Source organism: Ctenopharyngodon idella, chromosome 8 (genome assembly GCF_019924925.1).
Source record: "Ctenopharyngodon idella isolate HZGC_01 chromosome 8, HZGC01, whole genome shotgun sequence".
NCBI classification, from domain to species: domain Eukaryota; kingdom Metazoa; phylum Chordata; class Actinopteri; order Cypriniformes; family Xenocyprididae; genus Ctenopharyngodon; species Ctenopharyngodon idella.
Window position 1 is genome coordinate 30,258,511 of NC_067227.1, and position 27,605 is coordinate 30,286,115.

The following is a 27,605-nucleotide window of genomic DNA, read 5'->3' on the forward strand; positions in this document are numbered from 1 at the left end:
TGCCTTTGAATATGCTTTAATCACAGCTAGGAGGATCACAGACCAATTTCAGAGAGAGCAAAAGAGTACAACACTTTCTATAGAATAAGTGTATAGAAAATGTGACATGATTCATTACATCAATTTTTTCTAATATGATTGGTTCTTCATATGTATAATTCTCTGTTACTAGGTAAAAACAAATCTGGATTCTTTGATACTTCAGCTTGTTGATAGGGTCATGAGGTTAAAGAAAATATATATTTAGACAGCCATTTAGTTTTGTTTCCTCTTTTGTTATATTCAGACACACTAACTCTGGCCCAAGTGTGGACATATAGTTTTCAAAAGCATATAAATGTTAATCTTGCAAGAAAAAGGAATATTATGATTAATTAAAAAAATTCCTTCACTATATATATATATATATATATATATATATATATATATATGAGTATATCACAGTTCAGCGTGCAGAAAATGATTTGATCAGTCTGAATTGATTAATTGATTAGTTGTCCATTCTTTCCTCTTCAGAGAAACTCTGTCTTCTTATACATCTTTATAGTCATTAGCTGCCCCAGTAATCTTTGAACCTGTTGAAACAAATGGATTCTGCTGATTTTAAAAAAAAAAAAAAAAAAAATTCAATTAAATGTGGCAAAATGCACAGCCAAATATAATGTGTGAGAAACTCTCATAGCGGTAAAGAGTCGCATGTTATGAGCATGTTAAGTGAGGTCGAGGTGTTATTTCAACTCTATAGATATGTTTGATTGATCTTTAGAGCTTTTCTATAGCATACACCCCTTTATTTAAAAGCAAATGCTACAACATAAATGTATACAGTAGTTTTATGTGTGCAAATGAATATTAGACATTAATATGATGTGAAACACACACCTTTAGCTTTGCTCCTGATGAAGGTGATGATCACTGCTGCAGTCATGATAATGAGACCAACAGCAATGAAGGTGAAAAAACAGACGTAGAATAAAGATACTCCTTCCTTATAAAAATCCAAGACTGCAGGAAGATGTTGGAGAACAAAATCATCAGAAAAATCATGAATTTCACATGTGTAAAAACACATGTGGTCAAATGTACATCAACACATGTGAGAAACATACTTTGCAAATGAGAAACGTGGATTTCCCATGTGAAATCTATGTGATCACATGGGTAAACATGGGAAATTTGTGTGTTTTTCTGTAAGAGAATGAATTTACATTTACACAGTAATTGTGTATTTTGAAGAGCCTGCATCCAACATGCAAGTATAGGCATTACAATAGCTCTGATGAAAATGTAATCTGTATCTTGTGTTTTACCAGATGGACTGTATAGTTGTGTCACCGTAATTGATGTGCACATATATAGCGATAATGTTCATCAAAAATAAGTTCTTACTTTAATAACCAAAATTATGCATAACAGCAAATCTGCTGACTTACTCTGCTTCTCGTTATCTGGTGTTCTCATGTCGGTGGGTTGAGCTTCAATAAAACAAAGAGAAACTATTTTTTACAATTACTGAACATGAAATCGTGCCCATACTAGTATGCCACTGTATTACTGCCATTAATCAATTGGAAGGAAACCTCATTAATCACTACAGGGAAAAAAAACTATAATTTTAACGGGTTTAGATTACATTGACGTATATGTTGAGGTGTCAAAATCCAAAATGCCAGCAAAACAGAGCATTAGGATTTATAATACTTTTGAAATGGTAATTTGTAGAATGTTTTACCAGATGGGCTGTAGGTGTAGGTCTCACTGTGATGGTTCACCACAGAATTAATCTCATGCACACAGGTGAAGGAAACAGGTGAGCTCACTTTCACATCAAACACACACTTTTCATTTGAATAACACAGTGGGTTCTTCAGTGTGTAGCTGTGTTCACCCTTCACTGACAGCTGGAAAGAGCTCTCAGTGAACCTCCTGCCAAATGAACACATCACTATCACATGCTCTCTGTCCTGCATCTGCCTGAACACTGTGATGCTGGGCACTGGGGCATCTGAAATCACATTGATAGACATGCTTATTAATGCCAAACTGTGTTCTAAACTGACAGTCAATAGGAAACTAAAGCGGTTTAAAAAAAATTATACTGCATATTTATTTATTTAAATGTTGACTAATCAGAAGGAAATGAAACATACCTTGGTTGCGCCAATATGACGCTGTGATATTTGAGAAAAAAAAAAAAAAAAAGAAAAAAAAAAGATCATTGTAAAAACGGTAGAAATTTAACAAAAACTGTTGTTTTAAAATCCAGTTCTTACGATAATAGCAACAACAGTGTGAATCTGCTCACTTGCTCTACACTGGGTAATACAGTTTCCTCCAGCACACTCTTAAAAATAAAGGTTCTTTATTGATATTAATGGTTCCATGAAGAACCTTTAACATCCATGGAACCTTTCCATTTGACAAAACATTCTTTATAGTGAGAAAGAAAAAAAAAAATGTTTCTTCAGTTTATGGCATCGCTGTGAAACCCTCTCCTTTGGAACCTTTATTTTTAAGAGTGTAGGGGGTTTGATCTTCAATAATAATAATAATGATAATAATGAAAAAGAACAGTACTTTGAACAGCTAAATTTATAAACATGAAACAATGAACCCATACTAATATACAACTATTACTGCCATTAAACCTCAAACCTTAAAGCTGTACATATTTAATTGTACTAAATCTTATGTCTATATACAGTATATACAAACATACAAGCAACACACACAAACACATGTTTTTCTAAAATATGTGTGTGTATGCATGCATGTATGTATGTGTGAATATTAAGAATGCTGGTGCACAAACAAAAGACTAAAAACTGGCTTTGATTAATTCTGTAAGATAACACAGAACATTGAGAAGACCAGCTGCATTTGCTAAGTTGTAAAATGTATTCTTGTAGCAGGACTGGTGTCTGAAGCACGTGTTTAAACGTGCTAAATTTGTATGAGCATGTTTGGCTCTTGAGGGAGTTGAAAACGCTCGTAGCAATGCATTCATGGCAGTAGACTCTGTTCTTGACTTGAATGCATGCTTTTTGATGCAGTCGCTATGCTTGACTCTTTCTTGAAGGGTGAGTTGAGTGCCTGCAACCTGCAGTTTGGGTCCCGCAGCCTCCATAGGGGCAAGACGGAATCGATTGCGGTGGCTGTAGGGGGAGCGTGGGAGGTGTCTGATGAGAAGTCCTTTCCCTTTCAGACTCTTCCTGCTAGATCTAATATTTCACGTTGATTTCCAATCTGGTTGATTAAGGTGGAATGTTTAATTCTGAGGAATTGGATGCAGAGTGAGTTGGGGCAGATGTATTAATAAATCTGCCCCATTTGCTGTCCGCACACAGATGAAGGTTGTACAATCTCCTGAGGCAGACCTTGCCATCCATGCCACAGAGCAGACGGCCAATGAAATTGGCTGTTAATGGTTGCTATAGTTGCCATGGGGATGCATCTGTAATAAGGAGAAAAAGAAATTCTTCTTCCTTGATGCTTTGATGTCAGATCTGTGAGTCTTAGGCAGCAGCTTCCAGGAGATATGTCCCTCCCTTGTGGTTTGTGAGGGTATTAATCCCCTCTCCAGCCTGAAAAATGCTGAAGTTGGGTTTTTTCAAGAAAAAAAAAAACAAAAAAAAAACAATGACACATCTAGTCTTGATATGGTTCAATTTTTGAGTTGAGGATGTTTGTCTTTCAAAATGGCGTCCTCAATTTTTGTGAACATATTGGCTGATGATATAATCCAGGTATCACTACCTATATCAGACTAGATGGTGTTTAAGGTGAAGCTGCCTCTCACATAGAGTGGGGCCCCTTAAGCAGAAAGCTCCCTTATGGATATTTGTTCCCCTTAGCATCTTGTCAGACACAGTGCGAGTTCCCATTCGAATGGGAATGTTTTAGTTACAAATGTAACCATGGTTCCCTGAGAAGGGGAATGAGACACTGGATCTCCTTGCCATGGCTCGGGCTTGCCTGCTTATATCTCCTTTAGACAAAGAAGTTGATGGTGTGTACTACAGGTGCCCCTTATACTCGCGGTCGCACCGGTAGTGACGTCACGGACTGTCGATGGCCAGTGACATGTCGCATTTAAACACATGCTCCAGACACCGGCCATGCTGATGTTCCCTATAGTGTCTTGTTAGACGCAGTGTCTGACGTTTTTTCTTTAATAGCCAAAATTATGCATCGATACAACACTATAAATCTGCTGGCTTACTTGGCGTCTGGTAATACGGTCTCCTCCTGGAGGGGCTTTGAGCTTCATTAAGATAAAGAGAGACACATAGTTTTATTTTTTTTTAATTTTTTAATTGTCCATTAGAAGGACAATTTAGAAACTTGATAACTAATAAGAAAGAAATAAGTTGATGCACCAGTGTGGTGTTAGTTATGTTTATTCATTTAAAACTAAATAAATAATAAATTTCTTTTTACTTTAATATCCAAAATTATGCATCAATACAACACTATAAATCTGCTGGCTTACTTGTCATCTGGTAATATCGTCTCCACCATGGGGTTTGTGCTTCATTAGGATAAAGAGAGAAACATAATTTTATTTATTTATATATAATTTTTTACAGTTTGAAGAGCTGAATTTATGACCATTAAACCATTGCAAGGAAAATTTGGAAAATAAAAATGATTAATAAGAAGGAAATAAGTTGATGCGCCAGTGTGGTGTTAGTAATGTTAATTTATTTAAAACTTAATAAATAAATAATAAAATTCATCTTACTTTAATATCCAAAATTATGCATCAATACAAATCTGCTGGCTTACTTGGCATCTGGTAATATCGTCTCCTCCATGGGGCTTGTGCTTCATTAGGATAAAGAGAGAAACATAATTTTATTTATTTGTATATAATTTTTACAGTTTGAAGAGCTGAATTTATGACCATTAAACCATTGCAAGGAAAATTTGGAAAATGAAAAGGAGGAAATAAGTTGATGCACCAGTGGGGTGTTAGTAATGTTAATTTATTTAAAACTAACTAAATCAATAATAAAATTCGTCTTATTTTAATATCCAAAATTATGCATCAATACAACACTATAAATCTGCTGGCTTACTTGTCATCTGGTAATATGATCTCCTCCATGGGGCTTGTGCTTCATTAGGATAAAGAGAAAAACAATTTAATTTATTTTTTTTACAGTTTAAAGAGCTGAATTTATGACCGTTAAACCATTACAAGGACAATTTAGAAACTAAATGGTAACTAATATGAAGGAAATGAGTTGATGCGCCAGTGTGGTGTTAGTAATGTTCATTCATTTAAAACTAACTCAATAAATAAATAAATTCATCTTACTTTAATACTCAAAATTATACATCAATACAACACTATAAATCTGCTGGCTTACTTGGCATCTGGTAATACGATCTCCTCCATGGGGCTTGTGCTTCATTAAGATAAAGAGAGAAACAGTTTTATTTATAATTGTTATAGGTAAAAAGCTGAATTTATGACCATTAAAGCATTGCAAGGACAATTTAGAAACCAAATGATAACTAATAAGAAGGAAATAAGTTGCTGCACCAGTGTGGTGTTAGTAATGTTCAGTCATTTAAAAAAATAAAATAAAAGTACATAATAAAATGTATCTTTAATACCCAAAATTATGCATCAATACAACACTATAAACCTGCTGGCTTACTTGGCATCTGGTAATACGATCTCCTCCATGGGGTTTGTGCTTCATTAGGATAAAGAGAGAAACATAATTTTATTTATTTATTTGTTTGTATATAATTTTTACAGTTTGAAGAGCTGAATTTATGACCATTAAACCATTGCAAGGAAAATTTGGAAAATAAAAATGATTAATAAGAAGGAAATAAGTTGATGCGCCAGTGGGGTGTTAGTAATGTTAATTTATTTAAAACTAACTAAATCAATAATAAAATTCGTCTTATTTTAATATCCAAAATTATGCATCAATACAACACTATAAACCTGCTGGCTTACTTGGCATCTGGTAATACGATCTCCTCCATGGGGTTTGTGCTTCATTAGGATAAAGAGAGATATATAATTTTATTTATTTATTTTTAATTTTTACAGTTTAAAGAGCTGAATTTATGACCGTTAAACCATTACAAGGACAATTTAGAAACTAAATGGTAACTAATATGAAGGAAATGAGTTGATGCGCCAGTGTGGTGTTAGTAATGTTCATTCATTTAAAACTAACTCAATAAATAAATAAATTCATCTTACTTTAATACTCAAAATTATACATCAATACAACACTATAAATCTGCTGGCTTACTTGGCATCTGGTAATACGATCTCCTCCATGGGGCTTGTGCTTCATTAAGATAAAGAGAGAAACAGTTTTATTTATTTTTTATTGTTATAGGTAAAAAGCTGAATTTATGACCATTAAAGCATTGCAAGGACAATTTAGAAACCAAATGATAACTAATAAGAAGGAAATAAGTTGCTGCACCAGTGTGGTGTTAGTAATGTTCATTCATTTAAAAAAATAAAATAAAAGTACATAATAAAATTTATCTTTAATACCCAAAATTATGCATCAATACAACACTATAAACCTGCAGGCTTACTTGGCATCTGGTAATACGATCTCCTCCATGGGGTTTGTGCTTCATTAGGATAAAGAGAGAAACAATTTTATTTATTTATTTATTTGTATATAATTTTTACAGTTTGAAGAGCTGAATTTATGACCATTAAACCATTGCAAGGAAAATTTGGAAAATGAAAAGGAGGAAATAAGTTGATGCACCAGTGTGGTGTTAGTAATGTTAATTTATTTAAAACTAACTAAATCAATAATAAAATTCATCTTATTTTAATATCCAAAATTATGCATCAATACAACACTATAAATCTGCTGGCTTACTTGTCATCTGGTAATATGATCTCCTCCATGGGGCTTGTGCTTCATTAGGATAAAGAGAGATATATAATTTTATTTATTTATTTTTAATTTTTACAGTTTAAAGAGCTGAATTTATGACCGTTAAACCATTACAAGGACAATTTAGAAACTAAATGGTAACTAATATGAAGGAAATAAGTTGATGCACCAGTGTGGTGTTAGTAATGTTCATTCATTTAAAACTAACTAAATCAATAATAAAATTCATCTTATTTTAATATCCAAAATTATGCATCAATACAACACTATAAATCTGCTGGCTTACTTGGCATCTGGTAATACGATCTCCTCCATGGGGCTTGTGCTTCATTAGGATAAAGAGAGAAACAATTTAATTTATTTTTTTTACAGTTTAAAGAGCTGAATTTATGACCGTTAAACCATTACAAGGACAATTTAGAAACTAAATGGTAACTAATATGAAGGAAATGAGTTGATGCGCCAGTGTGGTGTTAGTAATGTTCATTCATTTAAAACTAACTCAATAAATAAATAAATTCATCTTACTTTAATACTCAAAATTATACATCAATACAACACTATAAATCTGCTGGCTTACTTGGCATCTGGTAATACGATCTCCTCCATGGGGCTTGTGCTTCATTAAGATAAAGAGAGAAACAGTTTTATTTATTTTTTATTGTTATAGGTAAAAAGCTGAATTTATGACCATTAAAGCATTGCAAGGACAATTTAGAAACCAAATGATAACTAATAAGAAGGAAATAAGTTGCTGCACCAGTGTGGTGTTAGTAATGTTCATTCATTTAAAAAAATAAAATAAAAGTACATAATAAAATTTATCTTTAATACCCAAAATTATGCATCAATACAACACTATAAACCTGCAGGCTTACTTGGCATCTGGTAATACGATCTCCTCCATGGGGCTTGTGCTTCATTAAGATAAAGAGAGAAACATAATTTTATTTATTTATTTATTTGTATATAATTTTTACAGTTTGAAGAGCTGAATTTATGACCATTAAACCATTGCAAGGAAAATTTGGAAAATAAAAATGATTAATAAGAAGGAAATAAGTTGATGCACCAGTGTGGTGTTAGTAATGTTAATTTATTTAAAACTAACTAAATCAATAATAAAATTCATCTTATTTTAATATCCAAAATTATGCATCAATACAACACTATAAATCTGCTGGCTTACTTGGCATCTGGTAATACGATCTCCTCCATGGGGCTTGTGCTTCTTTAAGATAAAGAGAGAAACAGTTTTATTTATAATTGTTATAGGTAAAAAGCTGAATTTATGACCATTAAAGCATTACAAGGACAATTTAGAAACTAAATGGTAACTAATATGAAGGAAATGAGTTGATGCGCCAGTGTGGTGTTAGTAATGTTCATTCATTTAAAACTAACTCAATAAATAAATAAATTCATCTTACTTTAATACTCAAAATTATACATCAATACAACAATATAAATCTGCTGGCTTACTTGGCATCTGGTAATACGATCTCCTCCATGGGGCTTGTGCTTCATTAGGATAAAGAGAGAAACATAATTTTATTTATTTATTTATTTGTATATAATTTTTACAGTTTGAAGAGCTGAATTTATGACCATTAAACCATTGCAAGGAAAATTTGGAAAATGAAAAGGAGGAAATAAGTTGATGCACCAGTGTGGTGTTAGTAATGTTAATTTATTTAAAACTAACTAAATCAATAATAAAATTCATCTTATTTTAATATCCAAAATTATGCATCAATACAACACTATAAATCTGCTGGCTTACTTGGCATCTGGTAATACGATCTCCTCCATGGGGCTTGTGCTTCATTAGGATAAAGAGAGATATATAATTTTATTTATTTATTTTTAATTTTTACAGTTTAAAGAGCTGAATTTATGACCGTTAAACCATTACAAGGACAATTTAGAAACTAAATGGTAACTAATATGAAGGAAATGAGTTGATGCGCCAGTGTGGTGTTAGTAATGTTCATTCATTTAAAACTAACTCAATAAATAAATTCATCTTACTTTAATACTCAAAATTATACATCAATACAACACTATAAATCTGCTGGCTTACTTGGCATCTGGTAATACGATCTCCTCCATGGGGCTTGTGCTTCATTAAGATAAAGAGAGAAACAGTTTTATTTATAATTGTTATAGGTAAAAAGCTGAATTTATGACCATTAAAGCATTGCAAGGACAATTTAGAAACCAAATGATAACTAATAAGAAGGAAATAAGTTGCTGCACCAGTGTGGTGTTAGTAATGTTCATTCATTTAAAAAAATAAAATAAAAGTACATAATAAAATGTATCTTTAATACCCAAAATTATGCATCAATACAACACTATAAACCTGCTGGCTTACTTGGCATCTGGTAATACGATCTCCTCCATGGGGTTTGTGCTTCATTAGGATAAAGAGAGAAACATAATTTTATTTATTTATTTATTTGTATATAATTTTTACAGTTTGAAGAGCTGAATTTATGACCATTAAACCATTGCAAGGAAAATTTGGAAAATAAAAATGATTAATAAGAAGGAAATAAGTTGATGCGCCAGTGGGGTGTTAGTAATGTTAATTTATTTAAAACTAACTAAATCAATAATAAAATTCATCTTATTTTAATATCCAAAATTATGCATCAATACAAATCTGCTGGCTTACTTGTCATCTGGTAATATCGTCTCCTCCATGGGGCTTGTGCTTCATTAGGATAAAGAGAGAAACATAATTTTACATATAATTTTTACAGTTTGAAGAGCTGAATTTATGACCATTAAACCATTGCAAGGAAAATTTGGAAAATAAAAATGATAACTAATAAGAAGGAAATAAGTTGATGCACCAGTGTGGTGTTAGTAATGTTCATTTATTTAAAACTTACTAAATAAATAATAAAATTCATCTTACTTTAATATCCAAAATTATGCATCAATACAACATTATAAATCTGCTGGCTTACTTGTCATCTGGTAATATCGTGTCCTACGGGATGGGGTTCGAGCATAGGCGTAATTTGCGGGTGGGATGGGTGGGACATGTCCCCGCCACTTTTTGCCAGGGTCGATATTGTCCCCACCACTTTTTGAAACATTTCGCGGCACGGATGTATACAAAAGAAACATTTCTAGTTGATTAGCAATTCGCTCGTTTGTGTTAAATAATAGGCGATCTGGCGCTGGGATATGTTGTTTTTGAAATCATGTTGAGTGCTCGTTGCCGGCCGCTGTTATCAGTGGCGCAACAGTGTTCTCTTGGCGCTTGTGCACACTGCGCAGTCTTCACACGGACGAGCGATATACGCTGTTGTGGCCGGAGACTCTATTCGTTCCAGTGAAATCACAAAACAAAATGCACATAAACGTGTCCCTGCACTTAATATACAATCACTGATGAACATTTTTGGCTTTAATGAGAAAAAAATAAAATAAATTACACAGAACCCAGAACCTCTGGCACGCTGAACAAAACTTCTACCCCTCGTCCATCAGGACAATCTAACACTAATTGAGGATCAAGCTTCATTAAGATTAAGAGACACAATGTTTTATTTTTATTTTTTCACCAGTGGTGTTAGTAATGTTCATTTATTTCAAATAAAAAAAAAATAAAAAAAAAAAAATAATAAGAGTCATCTTACTTTAATACCCAAAATTATGCATCAGTGAGGAAACTTTAGAAACCCTAAAATACTGAACTAAATGTTAACTAATAAGAAGGAACTGAGAAATACCTGTGTGGTACCAATATGGTCCTTCAGTAACATTCATTCAATAAATAAAAAAAAAAAAAAAAAAAAAAAAAGTCATCCTACTTTAATACCCAAAATTACTGTAATTGCTCCTGTTTCTGGGTTGAACTTCAATAGAACAAAGAAACATAAACATAACATAAACAGTTTTGAACAGCTGAATGTCAAATATATGATAATATATGAATATAATTATCTACACACTTACTAGTGGTCCAATCACATGGTGTATTGTTCCAATATTGGCAGGGATTTGAAGATGCTTCTAAATATAAAAAGAGACAAAGTACTTTTACATTTTTTTTTATCAGCTGAGATGATTTCATCATCAGATAATAAGGTGTCCTTATTAATATTATTGTCACATATCGCTGTATTGAAAGCGCATGACGCAGGAGTAGAGAAACCAAAATAGTTTTTAATACTAAATCCACTGGTAATACATAGGAAATCGCAAGAGAATATAACAAAAAACACAACATTTAATATTGACAACACCAAACAATGAACTGAATGAACACAGGGCTTAAATACACAGATGATGATGACAGAATGGGAACAGGTGTGAAAGACTAATTTTCAAACAAGGAAACTAAGTAGGAAATCAGGCAGGAAAAACAGGAACAGAACACAGAGAAAACAAAACCAAAAACAGACTGCACGTGACAATTATAAACTCAACTTGAATGACGGACAGGCAAATTTCAAAAGATATTTCAGCAAAGGTCTGTCCTGATATTAAATTGCACTTTAAAATATTTTAAAAATAGAACACTAGATTAAAGTCATTAGATGATGTGCCTGACATCGACGGGTAAACTATAATGCGCCAGGCATCAGATGACATCAGCAAAAAAAAAAATTATTGACTGACACATTATATTACAATTATAAAAAAAAAAAAAAAAAAAAAAAATATATATATATATTGACTGAATATATAAAACATTATGCAGATTATATTAAATTATATTAACAGAATACAGAGTAAAGAATACTGACAGAAAAGTGAATAGATGAAATAGATTAAGGTTATTTGATAATGCACCTGTTAGTGAAGGTTGAGTTGTAGTGGGAGGCGGCTCTGTACAAAAATACAGCAAAAATTATATTGACTGCTATCCTTGTATCTTAAAATATTTTGGAATATTATATAGGAACACGTATTAATTAAAGTCATTAGATGATGCACCTGTATAGTACCATGCATCAGACGAATCTGTACAAAAACACAGCAGAAATTGTATTAACTCCTGTCCTTACAGTAGATACAGTACACAAAATCTGCGGCAAAAAATGTGATCCACTTACTGAAAGCTGACCAAAGGACCAATAAAAAGATATAAAGCAGGTTCATCATGATGTCATAGATTAGAGAGCTACAGCTTTCTGAGACACTCGCCTGACAGTGACTGAGTCTGACACTGACTTCCTCTGTCTTAACCAGACATATGCAGAGTAAATGTGGGAAAGCAGAAGTGGCTTTCATGACAAACATTAATTTTCTTTTTCCATTGCTGCTGGGTTTCCAAAATATTGCTGATTTTAAGAAAATTAAGGGAGCAAACAGTATCATATCATATCATTGAAATAAGTATACAAAATATCTGGATATAGCTCTTCATTTTTACACAGTTTATAGATGTTTACGTGCACATTTGTTCTTTGTGGCGATCTGGATGTGCAGCTCTGAACCTTCAGCTCTAATCACAAAACCACAGGATCACAGTTTTTTAGACATGTGACATTCGCCCTGGTCTCGCATAAATTACAAAAATCTCTATTTAAAGGGTTAGTTCACCCAAAAATGAAAATTCTGTCATTTATTACTCACCCTCATGTTGTTCCACACCTGTAAGACCTTCGTTCATCTTCGGAACACAAATTAAGATATTTTTAATAAAAATATCTTGATTATAAAATACAAATTCTTATCTGGGAAAGAGGAAGTGTCTATATTGCTTTCATTCTGTAATAAAAAAGGCTTTTCTACTCTTGTTACATGAGGTTGCAGTATAGATGAGGCGATGCACGGACTTTCACAATAACGGGTACTTTAATGAACAAAGGAGAACAAAAGCAACAAACACACATATGCAAACAATAGATAAGACAAGGAGTGCAGGGAGTGAGTCCATTATAAAGGGTGTGCAGATGATCAAGTCCAGGTGCAGGTGATGAGTGATGATGGGGAGATGACGAGGAAGTGAGTGCAGGCGTGGTAACAGGAGGATCATGGGAAATGGAGTCCGGGAACAGAGGAAACTGTGACAACTCTCTACTTTTGAATGTGAAGCCTGTTTGTGTATATGCAGAAGTAAAATTACATGGCAAGATTAGCAAGATAAATATCACATCGCATGTTATTTATTAGTATTGTTTAAAGGTAGGGTAGGCAGTTTCAGAGAGGCTAATAATAGCAAGCTAGCTTTGAAAGCACAAGATCCCACCCTCCCTTCAGAGCGTCTCCAAAGCCACGCCTCCTCCAAAACACAAGAACGCACACAGCAGAGTCTGCAAAGCGTCACAAGAGATGGTGTTAAATTACCTCATGTCTCAATGCACATAACATTAAACAACATGTACCACTTGTACCACCTGACTGCTGCAGATTCATTTTGACATTGATAGTGCTGACATAGAAATAGATAAATCTGAGTCAGAGGATGTAAACAGCTCTGGGTAGTAAGTCACGGGTTGTCATCTCGTAATTATGGTTAGGACATGGTGTGGACGCATTATAAGCTTGTTGTTTTGGTTAAGGAGGAACTGTAAAATTTTTTCTTTGTGGTTGTCTGGACATCCAGCTCTGAACCATCAGCTCTGACCACACAATTACAAGCTTACAGATGCACATTTAGGCACATCTGTATCACATGCAGCACACAACTTGTGACAAAAACCCTTATCTCTATTTATGTATGAACTTTCCGAAATCCTTATAAAGGCAGTACACCACATAATGCATGGAGGATATCAAATAAAAGATAACATAATAATAGAAAAAAAAATTCACTAAACTTCACTGCACATTTGGTTGGCAACAGGAATCTGACCAATTAAATAAAAACATACCAAAGCATTTTTCTTTCTTTTTTTTCAGTTTGTTTTGAATGAAGTGTGTAAGACAAATTTATTTAAGGAAGATGAGCAGCCGCTCCCCTCCATCCAACCCATGCAAAATTCAGAGGTTCTGCCACATATAAAATGAACATTAATAGATAAAAAGCATATAAAAGATTTTACTGAATAATTAATAAATTGTCAGTTGATCTCCTTTTCCTACATCTGTTTTTCCCTCATCAGAAATCCATAAAATGATTTAGACATCCATGTAGACATTGTTTAAACTGTCATGAAATTACATATAAATACATCCATGGTTTGTTTTTCTCTTGTAAATCAATATTTTAAAAGTGTTAACAGTCAGCTTTATTAGTTAGTCTGTGAACTGTAGAAATGATTGTAACTTTTATTGTTAGAAAATAGTGATGCAGATTATCACACTTTGAAGAAGTAAAATGGCATATTGCACAAAAGCTGAGCTCAGGAAGTGGCCATTATCATTGTTTCCAGTGGCACTGCATTGATTAACTTTGCAACCAAAATTTCTCCTTATTTACTCTTTATACAGTCACATGAAAAAGAAAGTACATCATCTTTAAATTCTATGGGTTTATGTATCAAGACATAATAAAAAAAAAAAAAATCTGGTCATTAGCAGGTCTTAAAATTAGGTAAATACAACCTCAGATAAGCAACAACATATGACAAATTACAATGTCATTATTTAATTAACAAAAATAAAGACGAAATGGAGAAGCCTTGTGTAAAGAAACTAAGTACACCCCCTGATTCAGTAGCTTGTAGAACCACCTTTACCAGCAATAACTTAGTAGTCTGCAAAGTTAAATGAAGTAATCATTTTCCAAATGACTTTGTTAGTCTCTCACATTGTTGTAGAGGAATTTCGGCCCACTCTTCTTTACAACGTTGCTTCAGTTTATTGAGGTTTGTGGGCATTTGCTCTCTTAAGGTCTGGCCACAGCATTTCAATCGGTTTGAGGTCCAGACTGTGACTGGGTCATTGCAACATCTTGATTTGTTTCTTTTTCAGCCATTCTGTTGTAGATTTGCTGGTGTGCTTGGGATCATTGTCCTGTTGCATGACCCAATTTTTGGACAGATGGCTTCACATTTGACTCTAGAATACTTTCATATATAGAGGAGTTTATGGTCAACTGTGAGATGCCCAGGGCCAGTGGCCGCAAAACAAGCCCAAATAATCACTCCTCCACCATCGTGCTTGACAGTTGGTATGAGGTGTTTGTGCTGATATGCTGTTGCTAGTGTTTGGTTTCCAAACATCTCCACTTTGGTCTTGTCTGTCCAGAGGACATTGTTCCAGAAGTCTTGTGGTTTGTTCAGATGCAACTTTGCAAACCTAAGCTGTGCTGTCATGTTATTTTTAGAGAGAAGAAGCTTTCTCCTGGCAACCCTTTCAAACATGCCATACTTGTCCAGTCTTTTTCTAATTGTACAATCATGAACTTTAACATTTATCATGTTATCTGAGGCCTGTAGAGTCTGAGATGTAGCTCTTGGGTTTTTTGCAGTTTCTCTGAGCATTGCACGGTCTGACCTTGGGGTGAATTTGCTGGGATGTCCACTCCTGGGAAGATTGGCAACTGTCTTGAATGTCTTCCACTTGTGAATAATCTTCCTCACTGTAGAATGATTGACTTCAGATTGTTTGGAAATGGCCATATAACGCTTCCCAGATTGATGGCAGCAACAATTGCATCTCTAAGATTATTGCTGACGTCTTTCCTCCTTGGCATTGTGTTAACACACACTGGAACGCTCCAGACCAGCAAACGACCAAAACTTCTGCTTTTTTTGGGTACGTTTACATGACAACAATGAACTTAAAATTGAAAAGGTTTCCTTTGCGTTTTTTCGCATACAGATGAAAACATTGTCAAAATGATCCCTGTTCACATGGATCCGCGAAAATGACTAACAGAGAACTATGAATGAGATAGATCTGTACAAAAAAGAGGGCAGAAAATTGCATTATTAAAAATGTAGGTACAAAATATGAAGAAAAACTGTAAAGGAATCTCATGTACTTACAGATAAGTGTCCAAAAGGCCAGGAGAAGCACATAAAGCTGCCTCATGTTGTCATAGATCAGAGGACTGAAAGTGTTCATACTGTGACTGTCTAATATCACACATTTTTAAAAAGCTTCTTTATTATCTAGAAATTCAGCTCAAGATCATCTGTGCATTCATGAGGAATTGAACCACACATAACCACAGACTTGAAGTGGCTTTAAACCATTTTAAATGTCTCAAACAATATTAACATATATTAACATGACACCATGTCACATTTGTCAACTAATAAGATCATTTATTTTGAGGCGTTCATACCTCTGACACATAAAGAAAAAAATCTAATTCTTTGTGTTTCTCAGTGATAAAATGTGACTTTTTAAAATAAAAGCTGGAACATAATATTAATATTCATTAATATTAATAAAATGATGATTATTGTTCAAATCTTATTGCATTAATGAACCATTGCAGAAATTATTTAAGCATGATTATTAAATAAAACCATAATTTTCTCAACTGGGAAAGAGGAAGTATCTATACAACTTTCTTTCTGTAACAAAAATGAGCTATTCTACTGTCTAATTTTGAATATGAAACATGTTTGTGTGTATGAAGATGGAAGAAAATTAAATAGCAAGATTAGCTACAAAAGTAACATACAGCACGTAATATAAGATATTCTCCTTCCATACTGTTACCCTACAGATGAAAGTCACACTATTTCACCATCTGTGAAATGCATTGCACTCATCAGTACTAAAGCACATCTACTTCTGCCCCCTACTGGATGCAGTCAGAAAATACATCTGTAATAAAACAGCTGAAAAGCATTTACATTTATTCATTTAGCAGTTTTTGTTTAAGCAAACTACAAAAACAATTAAAAAAAATTAAGCAAATAGGCGTGATAATGTACAAATAGGAAACAAATACAAAGTGTTAATTGAATAATTCAGTGTGGTGCTGTTAAACTACTGAAGCTAAAGCCTGGGATGAGAAAAACTAATCCAAACTGTATAGATCAGGTGGATCTCCATGTCAGAAATGTCAGATATTTTAGATTCGACCCTGGACGCGCCAGTCCGAGTCCGTGCCAGAAGATATCAGCCTATCAGCCTGAGAGTTTGATTGAGTATGCCAGGGAAGAGCAGAAGCAGGAGAAGTGATGATAATAAAAAGTTTATTGAATAATCTTAATTGCATATGTTAATGATCAGACTTTGTCCGAACGTCTCAATGCTCAGACTTCATCTGGATATTTTGTCTGACCAGTGCAAATCCAACAAATGTTATTATACTAAAGCAAAAGCAATGGGAAATGACTGCTTCACAACATTGTCCTGTGACTTTAAAAACCTTGAAATGGAGACATTTTCTTATCTCTTCTCATGAAGACAAACATCCCTTCAAATCACACAATCATTACATTAAACATCAATAGCAAGCATTGTAAGAGCAAGGAAATAAGTAAAATAATAAGTAATATAAAATCATAAAATTACATAAATGAATAATAATAAAATGATAAATAAATGATATTGCCTAAATCAAATAATAATAATATCCTCCTGAGACCCAGCAATGGAGTTTGTTCCTCTGTAGAGATCTCTTTCTTTGAGATCATATAAGTCACAGTTTTAAGTCTGATGTCCTGTAAAGAGCAAATTCAGGGCTTTTCATAGATACCAAATGTTTAGAGGTGTAACCATGGCAACTCCCTTTCCTTGGTCTTTAAATATGACTTACATTGACTGAATGACTAAATTCAGCACTCTTGGGAATATGATATTTTGTATGATATGATTTAAATTTGACAAATTTTCATATTGTTTGTCATAAATTAGCATCTCAAGACAATTTTAATGGGGTTTCAAATCAGAATATGACTTTCTGTTATGAGACATGCATCACTTTCATACACCAGGATTTCTTACAGCATGCTTAAGTTATCAGGCATTTTAGGGAGACATAAGTGAAATTATATATCAATATTTCTATGAAATATGAGATAGGAAAATTGTATATAATTGGAAAACCCATTTTTTGGCCATGTTTACACACAAATTGTGTAAAGTAAAACAGTATATCAAATCATTCTTTGATATCTTTCATACCATAGTTGAGAAAGTTGAGTAAGTCTGATTTACATTAAATGCCTATTAAAATGCAGTCACTAGTATGCATACAAACTACAAAATATAAACTTTTCTAAACATCTTTTTCCAACATTATTCACATATTTGTTTTACAGAGGATATTTTTAGAAAAAAAAAAAAAGCCTGGAACCTAAACTTGACTGGTATACTAAAATATAAAAATGTAATATATAAAAAAGTTTTTTTTTTTCAATTTCTTAGTCCTGGTGTCCTCTACATAGGACATAACATTATATATATATATATATATATATATATATATATATATATATATATATATATATATAAAAATCAGATTTTTTTTTTTTTTGCCATTTGTTTCTTATATTCCAAACAATGTGATGATGTAAAAAAAAAAAGATCTATGGGTCTATATGAATAAATGATTAAATAATAAAGTATTTAAATATAATAATAATATGAATCAATTATTAAATGTTAAATTAAATGACAACTACATTAATGACTAATGATTATAAATGATTATAAAAATAAATCATAAAAAACAAAGCAAATAAAACACAACAGATGTATGATTGCTCTCTCAAGGTAACACACACAAAAAAGTATTCCTAAATTTAGGACTGACACGCCCATTATTTTTAGGAGTTTCTCCTAAATCGGCAAGTTAGGAGCTACTTTTAGCCTTAAGATGTTTTGTGAATATGGCCCCAGAGGATTTTTTTATCATGTCCTGATACGTAAAACCATAGAATTCAAAAGGGTGTCCTTTCTTTTTCACATGACTGTATATATATATATTTTTAACATAAAAGTAAAAGCTATATCCATCTATATATGTGTGTGTGTGTGTTTATGTTGAAAGGGTGTTACAGTTCAGCATGCAGAAAATGATTTGATCAGTCTGAATTGATTACTTGATCGGTTGCCTCTTCTTTCCTCTTCAGAAACTCTGACGTCGCCTTATACATTAGTATAGTCATTATCTGTCTCAGTAATCACTGAACCTGTTGAAACAAATGCATTCTGCTGAGTTTTTTTATGATTTGATGGAGCAAATTAAGAGTGCGAACTGTAGCGTGTACAGCAGCATAAATGTGTCAAAACACACAGCTAAATAAATGTGTGAAAAAGTCTCATGGCAGAGTGTCACATATTATGAGCAAGTGAGATCTAGGTGTTACTTCAGCTCTTTTGAGATGTGTGCTTGTTCTTTGGAGCTTTTCTAACCCTTTATTTAAAACCAAAAGCTATAACATAAATGATGTATTCAGTAGTTTTATATGTGCAAATGAATATCAAACTTGAATATGAGTTGTTTGGGTGAAACACACACCTTTAATATTGCTCTGAAGGGTGGTCATGATCACCGCCGCAGTCATGATGACGAGACTAACAACAATGAAGGAGAAAAAGCCGATATAGAATGAAGATACTCCTTCCTCATGCTGATTCAAGACTGCAGAAAAATACAGTCACAGGTTTTGAGACACACAGGGCACATAAAGTAGATGTAATTTCAAAGAGCCTAGGTCCAACATGCAAGTATTAGGCATTAGGATTATCATAGTTTTCAGTTATCTTTGATGAAAGTGCCATTTGTAGCATATTTATGTTTTACCAGATGGACTGTATAGGTCTTGCTGTAACTGCCCATATATGGTGAGATTAGTAGAAATAAACATAAATAAAATCAGTTCTTACTTTAATAACCAAAATTATGCATTAATACAACACCAAATCTGCTGACTTACTCTGTGTCTTGTAACACGGTGTGCTCATGGTGTGGTTTTGAGTTTCTATAAAATATAAAGAGACACATAGCTGCATTTTTTTTTCAATTTTTATCATTTTGAAAAGCTGTTTATGGCCATTAAACTATTACAAGGAAACTTTTTACTTAAAATGTTAACTAATAAGAAGGAAATGATAGGCCTACATACATTTGATGTGCCCATATGGTGCTAGTAAGGTTCATTAATATCAATAGAAAAAAAAAAAGTAAAAATCAATAACCAAAATTATGCATCAGTAGAGTGCAAATCTGCTGACTTACTCTGTGTCTTGTAACACGGTGTGCACGTGATGGGGTCTTGAGCTTCTATAAGATATAAAGAGACACATAGCTGCATTTTTTTTTTATTATTTATTTTTTTACTTTTTATAATTTTGAAAAGCTGTATATGGCCGTTAAACTATTACAAGGAAATTTTTACTTAACTAAATGTTAACTAATAAGAAGGAAATTATAGGCCTACATACCTTTGATGTGCCCATATGGTGCTAGTAAGGTTCATTAATTTCAATAGAAATGTAAAACATAAAAAAATAACCAAAATTATGCATCAGTGCAAAAGTGCAAATCTGCTGACTTACTCTGTGTCTTGTAGCACGGTGTGCTCGTGATGGGGTTTTGAGCTTCTATAAGATATAAAGAGACACATAGCTGCATATTTTTTTACTTTTTATAATTTTGAAAAGCTGTATATGGCCGTTAAATTATATACAGGTGCTGGTCATATAATTAGAATATCATCAAAAAGTTGATTTATTTCACTAATTCAATTCAAAAAGTGAAACTTGTATATTATATTCATTCATTACACACAGACTGATATATTTCAAATGTTTATTTCTTTTAATTTTGATGATTATAACTGACAACTAAGGAAAATCCCAATTCAGTATCTCATAAAATTAGAATATTGTGAAAAGGTTCAATATTGAAGACACCTGGTGCCACACTCTAATCAGCTAATTAACTCAAAACACCTGCAAAGGCCTTTAAATGGTCTCTCAGTCTAGTTCTGTAGGCTACACAATCATGGGGAAGACTGCTGACTTGACAGTTGTCCAAAAGACGACCATTGACACCTTGCACAAGGAGGGCAAGACACAAAAGGTCATTGCAAAAGAGGCTGGCTGTTCACAGAGCTCTGTGTCCAAGCACATTAATAGAGAAGCGAAGGGAAGGAAAAGATGTGATAGAAAAAAGTGTACAAGCAATAGGGATAACCGCACTCTGGAGAGGATTGTGAAACAAAACCCATTCAAAAATGTGAGGGAGATTCACAAAGAGTGGACTGCAGCTGGAGTCAGTGCTTCAAGAACCACTACGCACAGACGTATGCAAGACATGGGTTTCAGCTGTCGCATTCCTTGTGTCAAGCCACTCTTGAACAACAGACAGCGTCAGAAGCGTCTCGCCTGGGCTAAAGACAAAAAGGACTGGACTGCTGCTGAGTGGTCCAAAGTTATGTTCTCTGATGAAAGTAAATTTTGCATTTCCTTTGGAAATCAGGGCCCCAGAGTCTGGAGGAAGAGAGGAGAGGCACACAATCCACGTTGCTTGAGGCCCAGTGTAAAGTTTCCACAGTCAGTGATGGTTTGGGGTGCCATGTCATCTGCTGGTGTTGGTCCACTGTGTTTTCTGAGGTCCAAGGTCAACGCAGCCGTATACCAGGAAGTTTTAGAGCACTTCATGCTTCCTGCTGCTGACCAACTTTATGGAGATGCAGATTTCATTTTCCAACAGGACTTGGCACCTGCACACAGTGCCAAAGCTACCATCCCTGTTCTTAATTGGCCAGCAAACTCGCCTGACCTTAACCCCATAGAAAATCTATGTGGTATTGTGAAGAGGAAGATGCGATATGCCAGACCCAACAATGCAGAAGAGCTGAAGGCCACTATCAGAGCAACCTGGGCTCTTATAACACCTGAGCAGTGCCACAGACTGATCGACTCCATGCCATGCCACGTGATATTCTAATTATATGACCAGCACCTGTATACCTTTGATGCACCCACATGGTGCTAGTAAGGTTCATTAATTTCAATAGGAAAAAAAATCGATAACCAAAATTATGCATCGGTGCAACAAGGGTGCCGACTTACTCGGTGTCTTGTAATACGGTGTTCTCATGTTGCTGGGTTGAGCTTAAATAAAACAAAGAGAAACACAGTAATTTATTTATTTTTTACTTTTTACAATTACTGTACCTGAAATAATGAGCCTGCACTAGTATGCCACTGTATTACTGCCATTAATCCACTGGAAGGAAACCTCATTAAACACTCTACAGGAGAAAATCTATCATTTTTAAGTGTTTAGGCACATTGACATATGTTGAGGTGTCAAAATCTAACATGCCATCATAACAGCATTAGGATTATAATACTTTTAAAAATCCAATTTGTAGTGTATTTACAGTATGTTTTACCAGATGGGCTGTAGGTGTAGGTCTCACTCTGCTGGTTCACCGCATAATTAATCTCGTGCACACAGGTGAAGGAAACAGGTGAGCTCACTTTCACATCAAACACACACTTTTCATTTGAATAACACAGTGGGTTCTTCAGTGTGTAGTTGTGTTCACCCTCCACTGACAGCTGGAAAGAGCTCTCAGTGAACCTCCTGCCAAATGAACACATCACTATCACATGCTCTCTGTCCTGCATCTGCCTGAACACTGTGATGCTGGGCACTGGGGCATCTGAAATCACATTGACAGACATGCTTATTAATTCCAAACTGTGTTCTAAACTGACAGTCAAGAGGAAACTGTAAAATGGTTTAAAATAAGATAAAAACAATTACTGCATATTTATTTATTTATTTATTTTAAATGACTAATTAGAAAGAAATTAAACATACCTTGGATGCGCCAGTATGATGCTGTGATATTTGAAAGAATATAAAAGAAAAAGATCATTGTAAAAACAAAGTAGAAATTTAACAAAAACTGTTTTAAAATCAAGTTCTTGCATTAGTAGCAACAACAGTGTGAATCTGCTGACTTGCTCTACACTGGGTAATACAGTTTCCTCCAGCACACTCTTAAAAATAAAGGTTCTTTATTTACATTGATGGTTCCATGAAGAACCTTTAACATCCATGGAACCTTTCCATTTGACAAAAGATTCTTTATAGTGACAAAAAGGTTATTTAGATTTTTAAAATGTTCTTCACGCTAAGAAAAAAATGTTTCCTCCCCCCTGGAACCTTTATTTTTAATAGTGTAGGGGGTTTGATCTTCAATAAAACAAAAACACAGTACTTTGAGCAGCTGAATTTATAAACATGAAATAATGAACCCATATTAATATACAACTGTATTACTGCCATTAAACCTCAAACATAAAAGCTGAAGGATATAAGAAACAAAAGACAAAAAACTGGCATTATTTTTTTTAAGATAACAGAACATTAACTAGACCAGCTGCAATAATATATATATATATATATATATATATATATATATATATATATATATATATAATAAAAGCCATCTTTATTTAATACCCAAAATTATGCATCAGTGCAAGAGTGCAAACCTGCTGACTTACTCTCTGTCTGGTAATGCGGTGTGCTCATGTTGCTGGGATGAGCTTCAATAGAACAAAGAGAGACACATAGTTTTTTAGTTTTTTATTTACAGTTTGAAAAGCTGAATTTATGACCATTAAACCTAACTTTAGAAACCCTGTTTTTACACTAAATGTTAACTAATAAGAAGGAAATCAGACACACCTTTGATGTACCAACGGTGCTGTAATATAAGTATATATATATATATATATATATACAGTGGTGGCCAAAATTATTAGAGCGGTTTTTATGTTTTAAAAGAAGTCTCTTCTGCTCACCAAGGTTTCATTTATTTGATCCAAAATACAGCAAAAACAGTAATGTTGTGAAATATTTTTACAATAAAATAACTGTTTTCTTTTTTAATATATATCTTAAAATGTAATTTATTCCTGTGATCAAAGCTGAATTGTCAGCATCATTACTCCAGTCTTCAGTGTCACATGATCCTTCAGAAATCATTCTAATATGCTGATTTGCTGCTCAAGAAACATTTATTATTATTATCAATGTTAAAAACAGTTGTGTACAGTTTTTTTTTTTTTCAGGATTATTTAGAAAATTCAAAAGAACAGCATTTATCTAAAATAGAACGCTTTTGTAACATTATCACTACCGTTGAGTAAAGTTTGGGATCAGTACGAGGTGTTTTTCTTTTGTTTGTTTTTTTTTTTTTTTTTTTTTGAAAGAAATTAAAGAAATCAATACTTTTATTCAGCAAGGATGCTTTAAATTGATCAAAAGTGACAGTAAAGACATTTATATTGTTACAAAAGCTTTCTATTTCAGATAAATGCTGTTCTTTTGAACTTTCTATTCATCAAATAAGCCTGAAAAAAAAAAAAAACTATAGAAAATATAAAACCATTATTTTAAAAAGTAAAAATATTTCATAAAGAAGAAGAGACTTCCTTTAAAACATTAAAAAATCTTACCATTCTAATAATTTTGGCCACCACTGTGTGTGTGTGTGTGTATATGTGTGTGTGTGTGTGTGTGTGTGTGTATATATATATATATATATATATGTGTATATATATATATATATATATATATATATATATATATATATATATATATATATATATAGTCAAACCAAAAATTATTCAGATATTTTTTATATATTTTTACTAGTGGGTGCAGGACACTATAGTTCATTTATGTAAGTGAGGATAGCAAAATAAAGTAAACTGTGACATATTATACCCATGAATTCTTCATACAGTGGACTACCAGTAAAACTGATAAAAATTTGGAACCAAAAATCATTCAGACACTTTGACCTGACTATGTTTTGCTTAAGTGTTATCTAATTAAGATTATTTTTTTCTGACACAGTTTAACTCTGAGTTTTTGTCATATTTTTTTTTTTACCATTTTTTTTAAACTATAGTGAATAAACTGTAATAATGAATGAAATGTTCAAGGTGTCTGAATAAATTTTGGTTTGACTTATATGTGTATATATAATAAAAGCCATCTTACTTTAATACCCAAAATTATGCATCAGTGCAAGAGTGCAAACCTGCTGAGTTACTCTCTGTCTGGTAATGCGGTGTGCTCGTGTTGCTGGGATGAGCTTCAATAGAACAAAGAGAGACACATAGTTTTTTATTTGTTTATTTACAGTTTGAAAAGCTGGATTTATGACCATGAAACCAAACTTTAGAAACCATAAATTATTTAAAGTTAAAATGTCAAGAATCAAGAGCCCATCTAAAGCAAATGCTCACCTCCATAACGGTGACTTCAAACTTTATTATTTTCTATAAAACATCAACATCAAACCTGTCACCTGGTAACGTTCCCAGAGCGTATATATATATATATATATATATATATATATATATATATATATAAAATAAAAGCCATCTTACTTTAATACCCAAAATTATGCATCGGTGCAAGAGTGCAAATCTGCTGACTTACTCTCCGTCTGGTAATGCGGTGTGTTCGTGTTGGTCGGTTGATCTTAAAAACAAAGAGAGACACATAGTTTTTTATTTTTTATTTACAGTTTGAAAAGCTGAATTTATGGCCATGAAACCAAACTTTAGAAAACCTAAATGATTAAACTAAATATTAACTAAGAAGAAGGAAATTAGACATACCTCCAATATGGTGCTGTAGTAATTAATTCATTAATTCATTAATAATGATTAAATAATTAATGAATTAAATTTTTTTTTAATTAATTAATTAAAAAATAAACACACACACACACATATATATATATATATACACCCCGCTAGAAATTTTACGTTCCCAGTATGTTCAGAGACGGTCACGATGTGGAGTTCTTTTAATGGTTGGGGGACGTTATTTGGCGGAATAACCAAATTCATCTGATCAGAATTTCTCTTGCAATTTTTGCTGTAACAACCATGTTTTAGAAACACAGTTAAAGCAGCCAGAGAAAATCTAAAGTTAAAATGTCAAGAATCAAGAGCCCATCTAAAGCAAATGCTCACCTCCATAACGGTGACTTCAAACTTTATTATTTTCTATAAAACATCAACATCAAACCTGTCACCTGGTAACGTTCCCAGAGCGTTCAGAGACGGTCACAATGTGGAGTTCTTTTAAGGTTTGGGGGACGTTATTTGGTGGACCTTTAGGGAACATTCAGAACATTCTGGGAATGTTTAGGGGACTATTACTATATGACGTTCTGTTAACTTCCCAAATATCCTCTTTGTAACGTTCTCGCGCGGCCATAAAATAACCATAATAGAACATCCCCCTAAACTCATATCGAGAAAGTTATTAAATGACCAACAGAGGACCGTGTGGGAACGTTCTGTTAACATCCCAAATGTCCTCATTGATACGTTCTTATGTGACGATAAAAAAACAAAATGGAATGTCCCTCTAAAGTCATACAAGGAACCTTGAACTGCAGCACTTTCATTACCAAAAGAGAACGTTTTAGGAACGTCCCTAATGTTCTGTAAAGGTTCGGAATTTTCGTCACCTTTAGAGAACTTTTAGGGAACGTTGCGCAAGGTCACGAGAACGTCGCCTTCTATGTGAGTATATAAATAATAAAAGTCATCTTACTTTAATACCCAAAATTATGCATCAGTGCAAGAGTGCAAATCTGTTGACTTACTCTCTGTCTGGTAATGCGGTGTGCTCGTGTTGCTGGGTTGAACTTCAAAAGAACAAGAGAAACATACTTTTACATTTTTGATTAGCTTAGATGATTTTGCGAGCAGAAAATAAGGTGCCTCATGAATATAAGCTTAGCTTGTACTAAGGCAAATTTCGAAAGATATTTCAGCAAAGGTCTGTCCTGATATTAAATTGCACTTTAAAATATTTTTAAAATAGAACACTAGATTAAAGTCATTAGATGATGTGCCTGGCGTTGACAGGTAAACTCTAATGCGCCATCAGATGACTCTACAAAAAACACAGCAAAAAAATGTATTGACTGACACACTTCTGTCAGCAGTCGGCTGCACAAACATGAGAGAAAGAGTATCTAATCGCAGCAGAATCAAAATGTATTGAACAAAAACTCAATTATATATAAATATTATGCAGATTATAAAAAATTTTATTAACTGACAACAGAATAAAGAATACTGACAGAAAAGTGAATAGATGAAATAGATTAAGGTTATTAGATAATGCACCTGTTAGTGGAACTTGAAATGAAGTGAGAGGCGGCTCATTAGATGATGCACTTATCGTATTGTTATTTAGGTACCATGCATCAGATGAATCTGTACAAAAACACAGCAGAAATTGTATTAACTCCTGTCCTTACAGTAGATACAGTACACAAAATCTGAGGCAAAAAAATGTGATCTACTTACTGAAAGCTGACCAAAGGACCAATAAAAAGATATAAAGCAGGTTCATCATGCTGTCATAGATTAGAGAGCTACAGCTTTCTGAGACACTCGCCTGACAGTGACTGAGTCTGACACTGACTTCCTCTGTCTTAACCAGAAATATGCAGAATCCATTAACTTTCTACTTACAATTGCTGCTAGGTTTCCAAAATCAAGCTGATTTTAAGAGACATTAAGGCAGCAAGCAGTATCATATTTTATTATTGAAATATGTATACAAAACATCTGGACTGTCTGAATTTACTTACTGACTGACTCTTCATTTTTACACAGTTATAGATGTTTATGTGCACATTTGTTCTTTGTGGTTATCTGGACATGCAGCTCTAAACCTTCAGCTCTAACCACACAACCACAGGATCACAGTTTTTTTTGGCAATGTGACATCTGCCCTGGTATCACATATACCACACAATCGTCAAAAAACGATCTCTATTTATAAAAGTGAACTTCTGTAACTCCTTA

At 33.3% G+C, this 27,605-nt stretch overlaps 2 protein-coding genes across 51 annotated transcripts in view; both read right to left on the reverse strand.

Annotated features, from left to right (window-relative positions):
• On the reverse strand, positions 1–27,239 carry LOC127517067 (periaxin-like). 50 transcript variants are annotated; one of them, XM_051902169.1, is made up of 28 exons: positions 27,102–27,239; positions 11,859–11,885; positions 11,715–11,750; positions 10,875–10,931; positions 9,580–9,618; positions 9,277–9,315; positions 8,983–9,021; positions 8,683–8,721; positions 8,382–8,420; positions 8,089–8,130; positions 7,778–7,816; positions 7,480–7,518; positions 7,186–7,224; positions 6,882–6,920; positions 6,583–6,621; positions 6,285–6,323; positions 5,981–6,019; positions 5,670–5,708; positions 5,376–5,414; positions 5,082–5,120; positions 4,789–4,827; positions 4,493–4,531; positions 4,223–4,264; positions 2,151–2,171; positions 1,733–2,005; positions 1,434–1,475; positions 883–1,005; positions 1–575 (listed from the first exon to the last, which is right to left on the reverse strand). In XM_051902169.1, exons 5-25 carry the CDS (start codon positions 9,606–9,608, stop codon positions 1,915–1,917), a joined length of 849 nt encoding a protein of 282 aa, XP_051758129.1. In that variant the 5' UTR covers positions 9,609–9,618; positions 10,875–10,931; positions 11,715–11,750; positions 11,859–11,885; positions 27,102–27,239; the 3' UTR covers positions 1–575; positions 883–1,005; positions 1,434–1,475; positions 1,733–1,914. The 50 variants fall into 50 exon arrangements, with proteins under 50 accessions (XP_051758129.1, XP_051758130.1, XP_051758128.1 ...); XM_051902170.1 differs by lacking the exon at positions 27,102–27,239 and adding an exon at positions 11,978–12,109 and having other exon boundaries at positions 8,089–8,127; XM_051902168.1 differs by lacking the exon at positions 27,102–27,239 and adding an exon at positions 11,978–12,109.
• The window catches only part of LOC127517066 (matrix metalloproteinase-9-like), a 43,339-nt gene continuing 34,003 nt past the window's right edge, over positions 18,270–27,605 (reverse strand). The window contains exons 4-9 of the mRNA XM_051902166.1: positions 21,804–21,845; positions 20,283–20,327; positions 19,963–20,007; positions 19,661–19,705; positions 19,243–19,365; positions 18,270–18,913 (exon numbers count right to left, since the gene is read on the reverse strand). Coding sequence (XP_051758126.1) covers positions 18,870–18,913; positions 19,243–19,365; positions 19,661–19,705; positions 19,963–20,007; positions 20,283–20,327; positions 21,804–21,845 — 344 coding nt within the window. The 3' untranslated portion in view covers positions 18,270–18,869. The remainder of the gene's footprint in view (positions 18,914–19,242; positions 19,366–19,660; positions 19,706–19,962; positions 20,008–20,282; positions 20,328–21,803; positions 21,846–27,605) is intronic.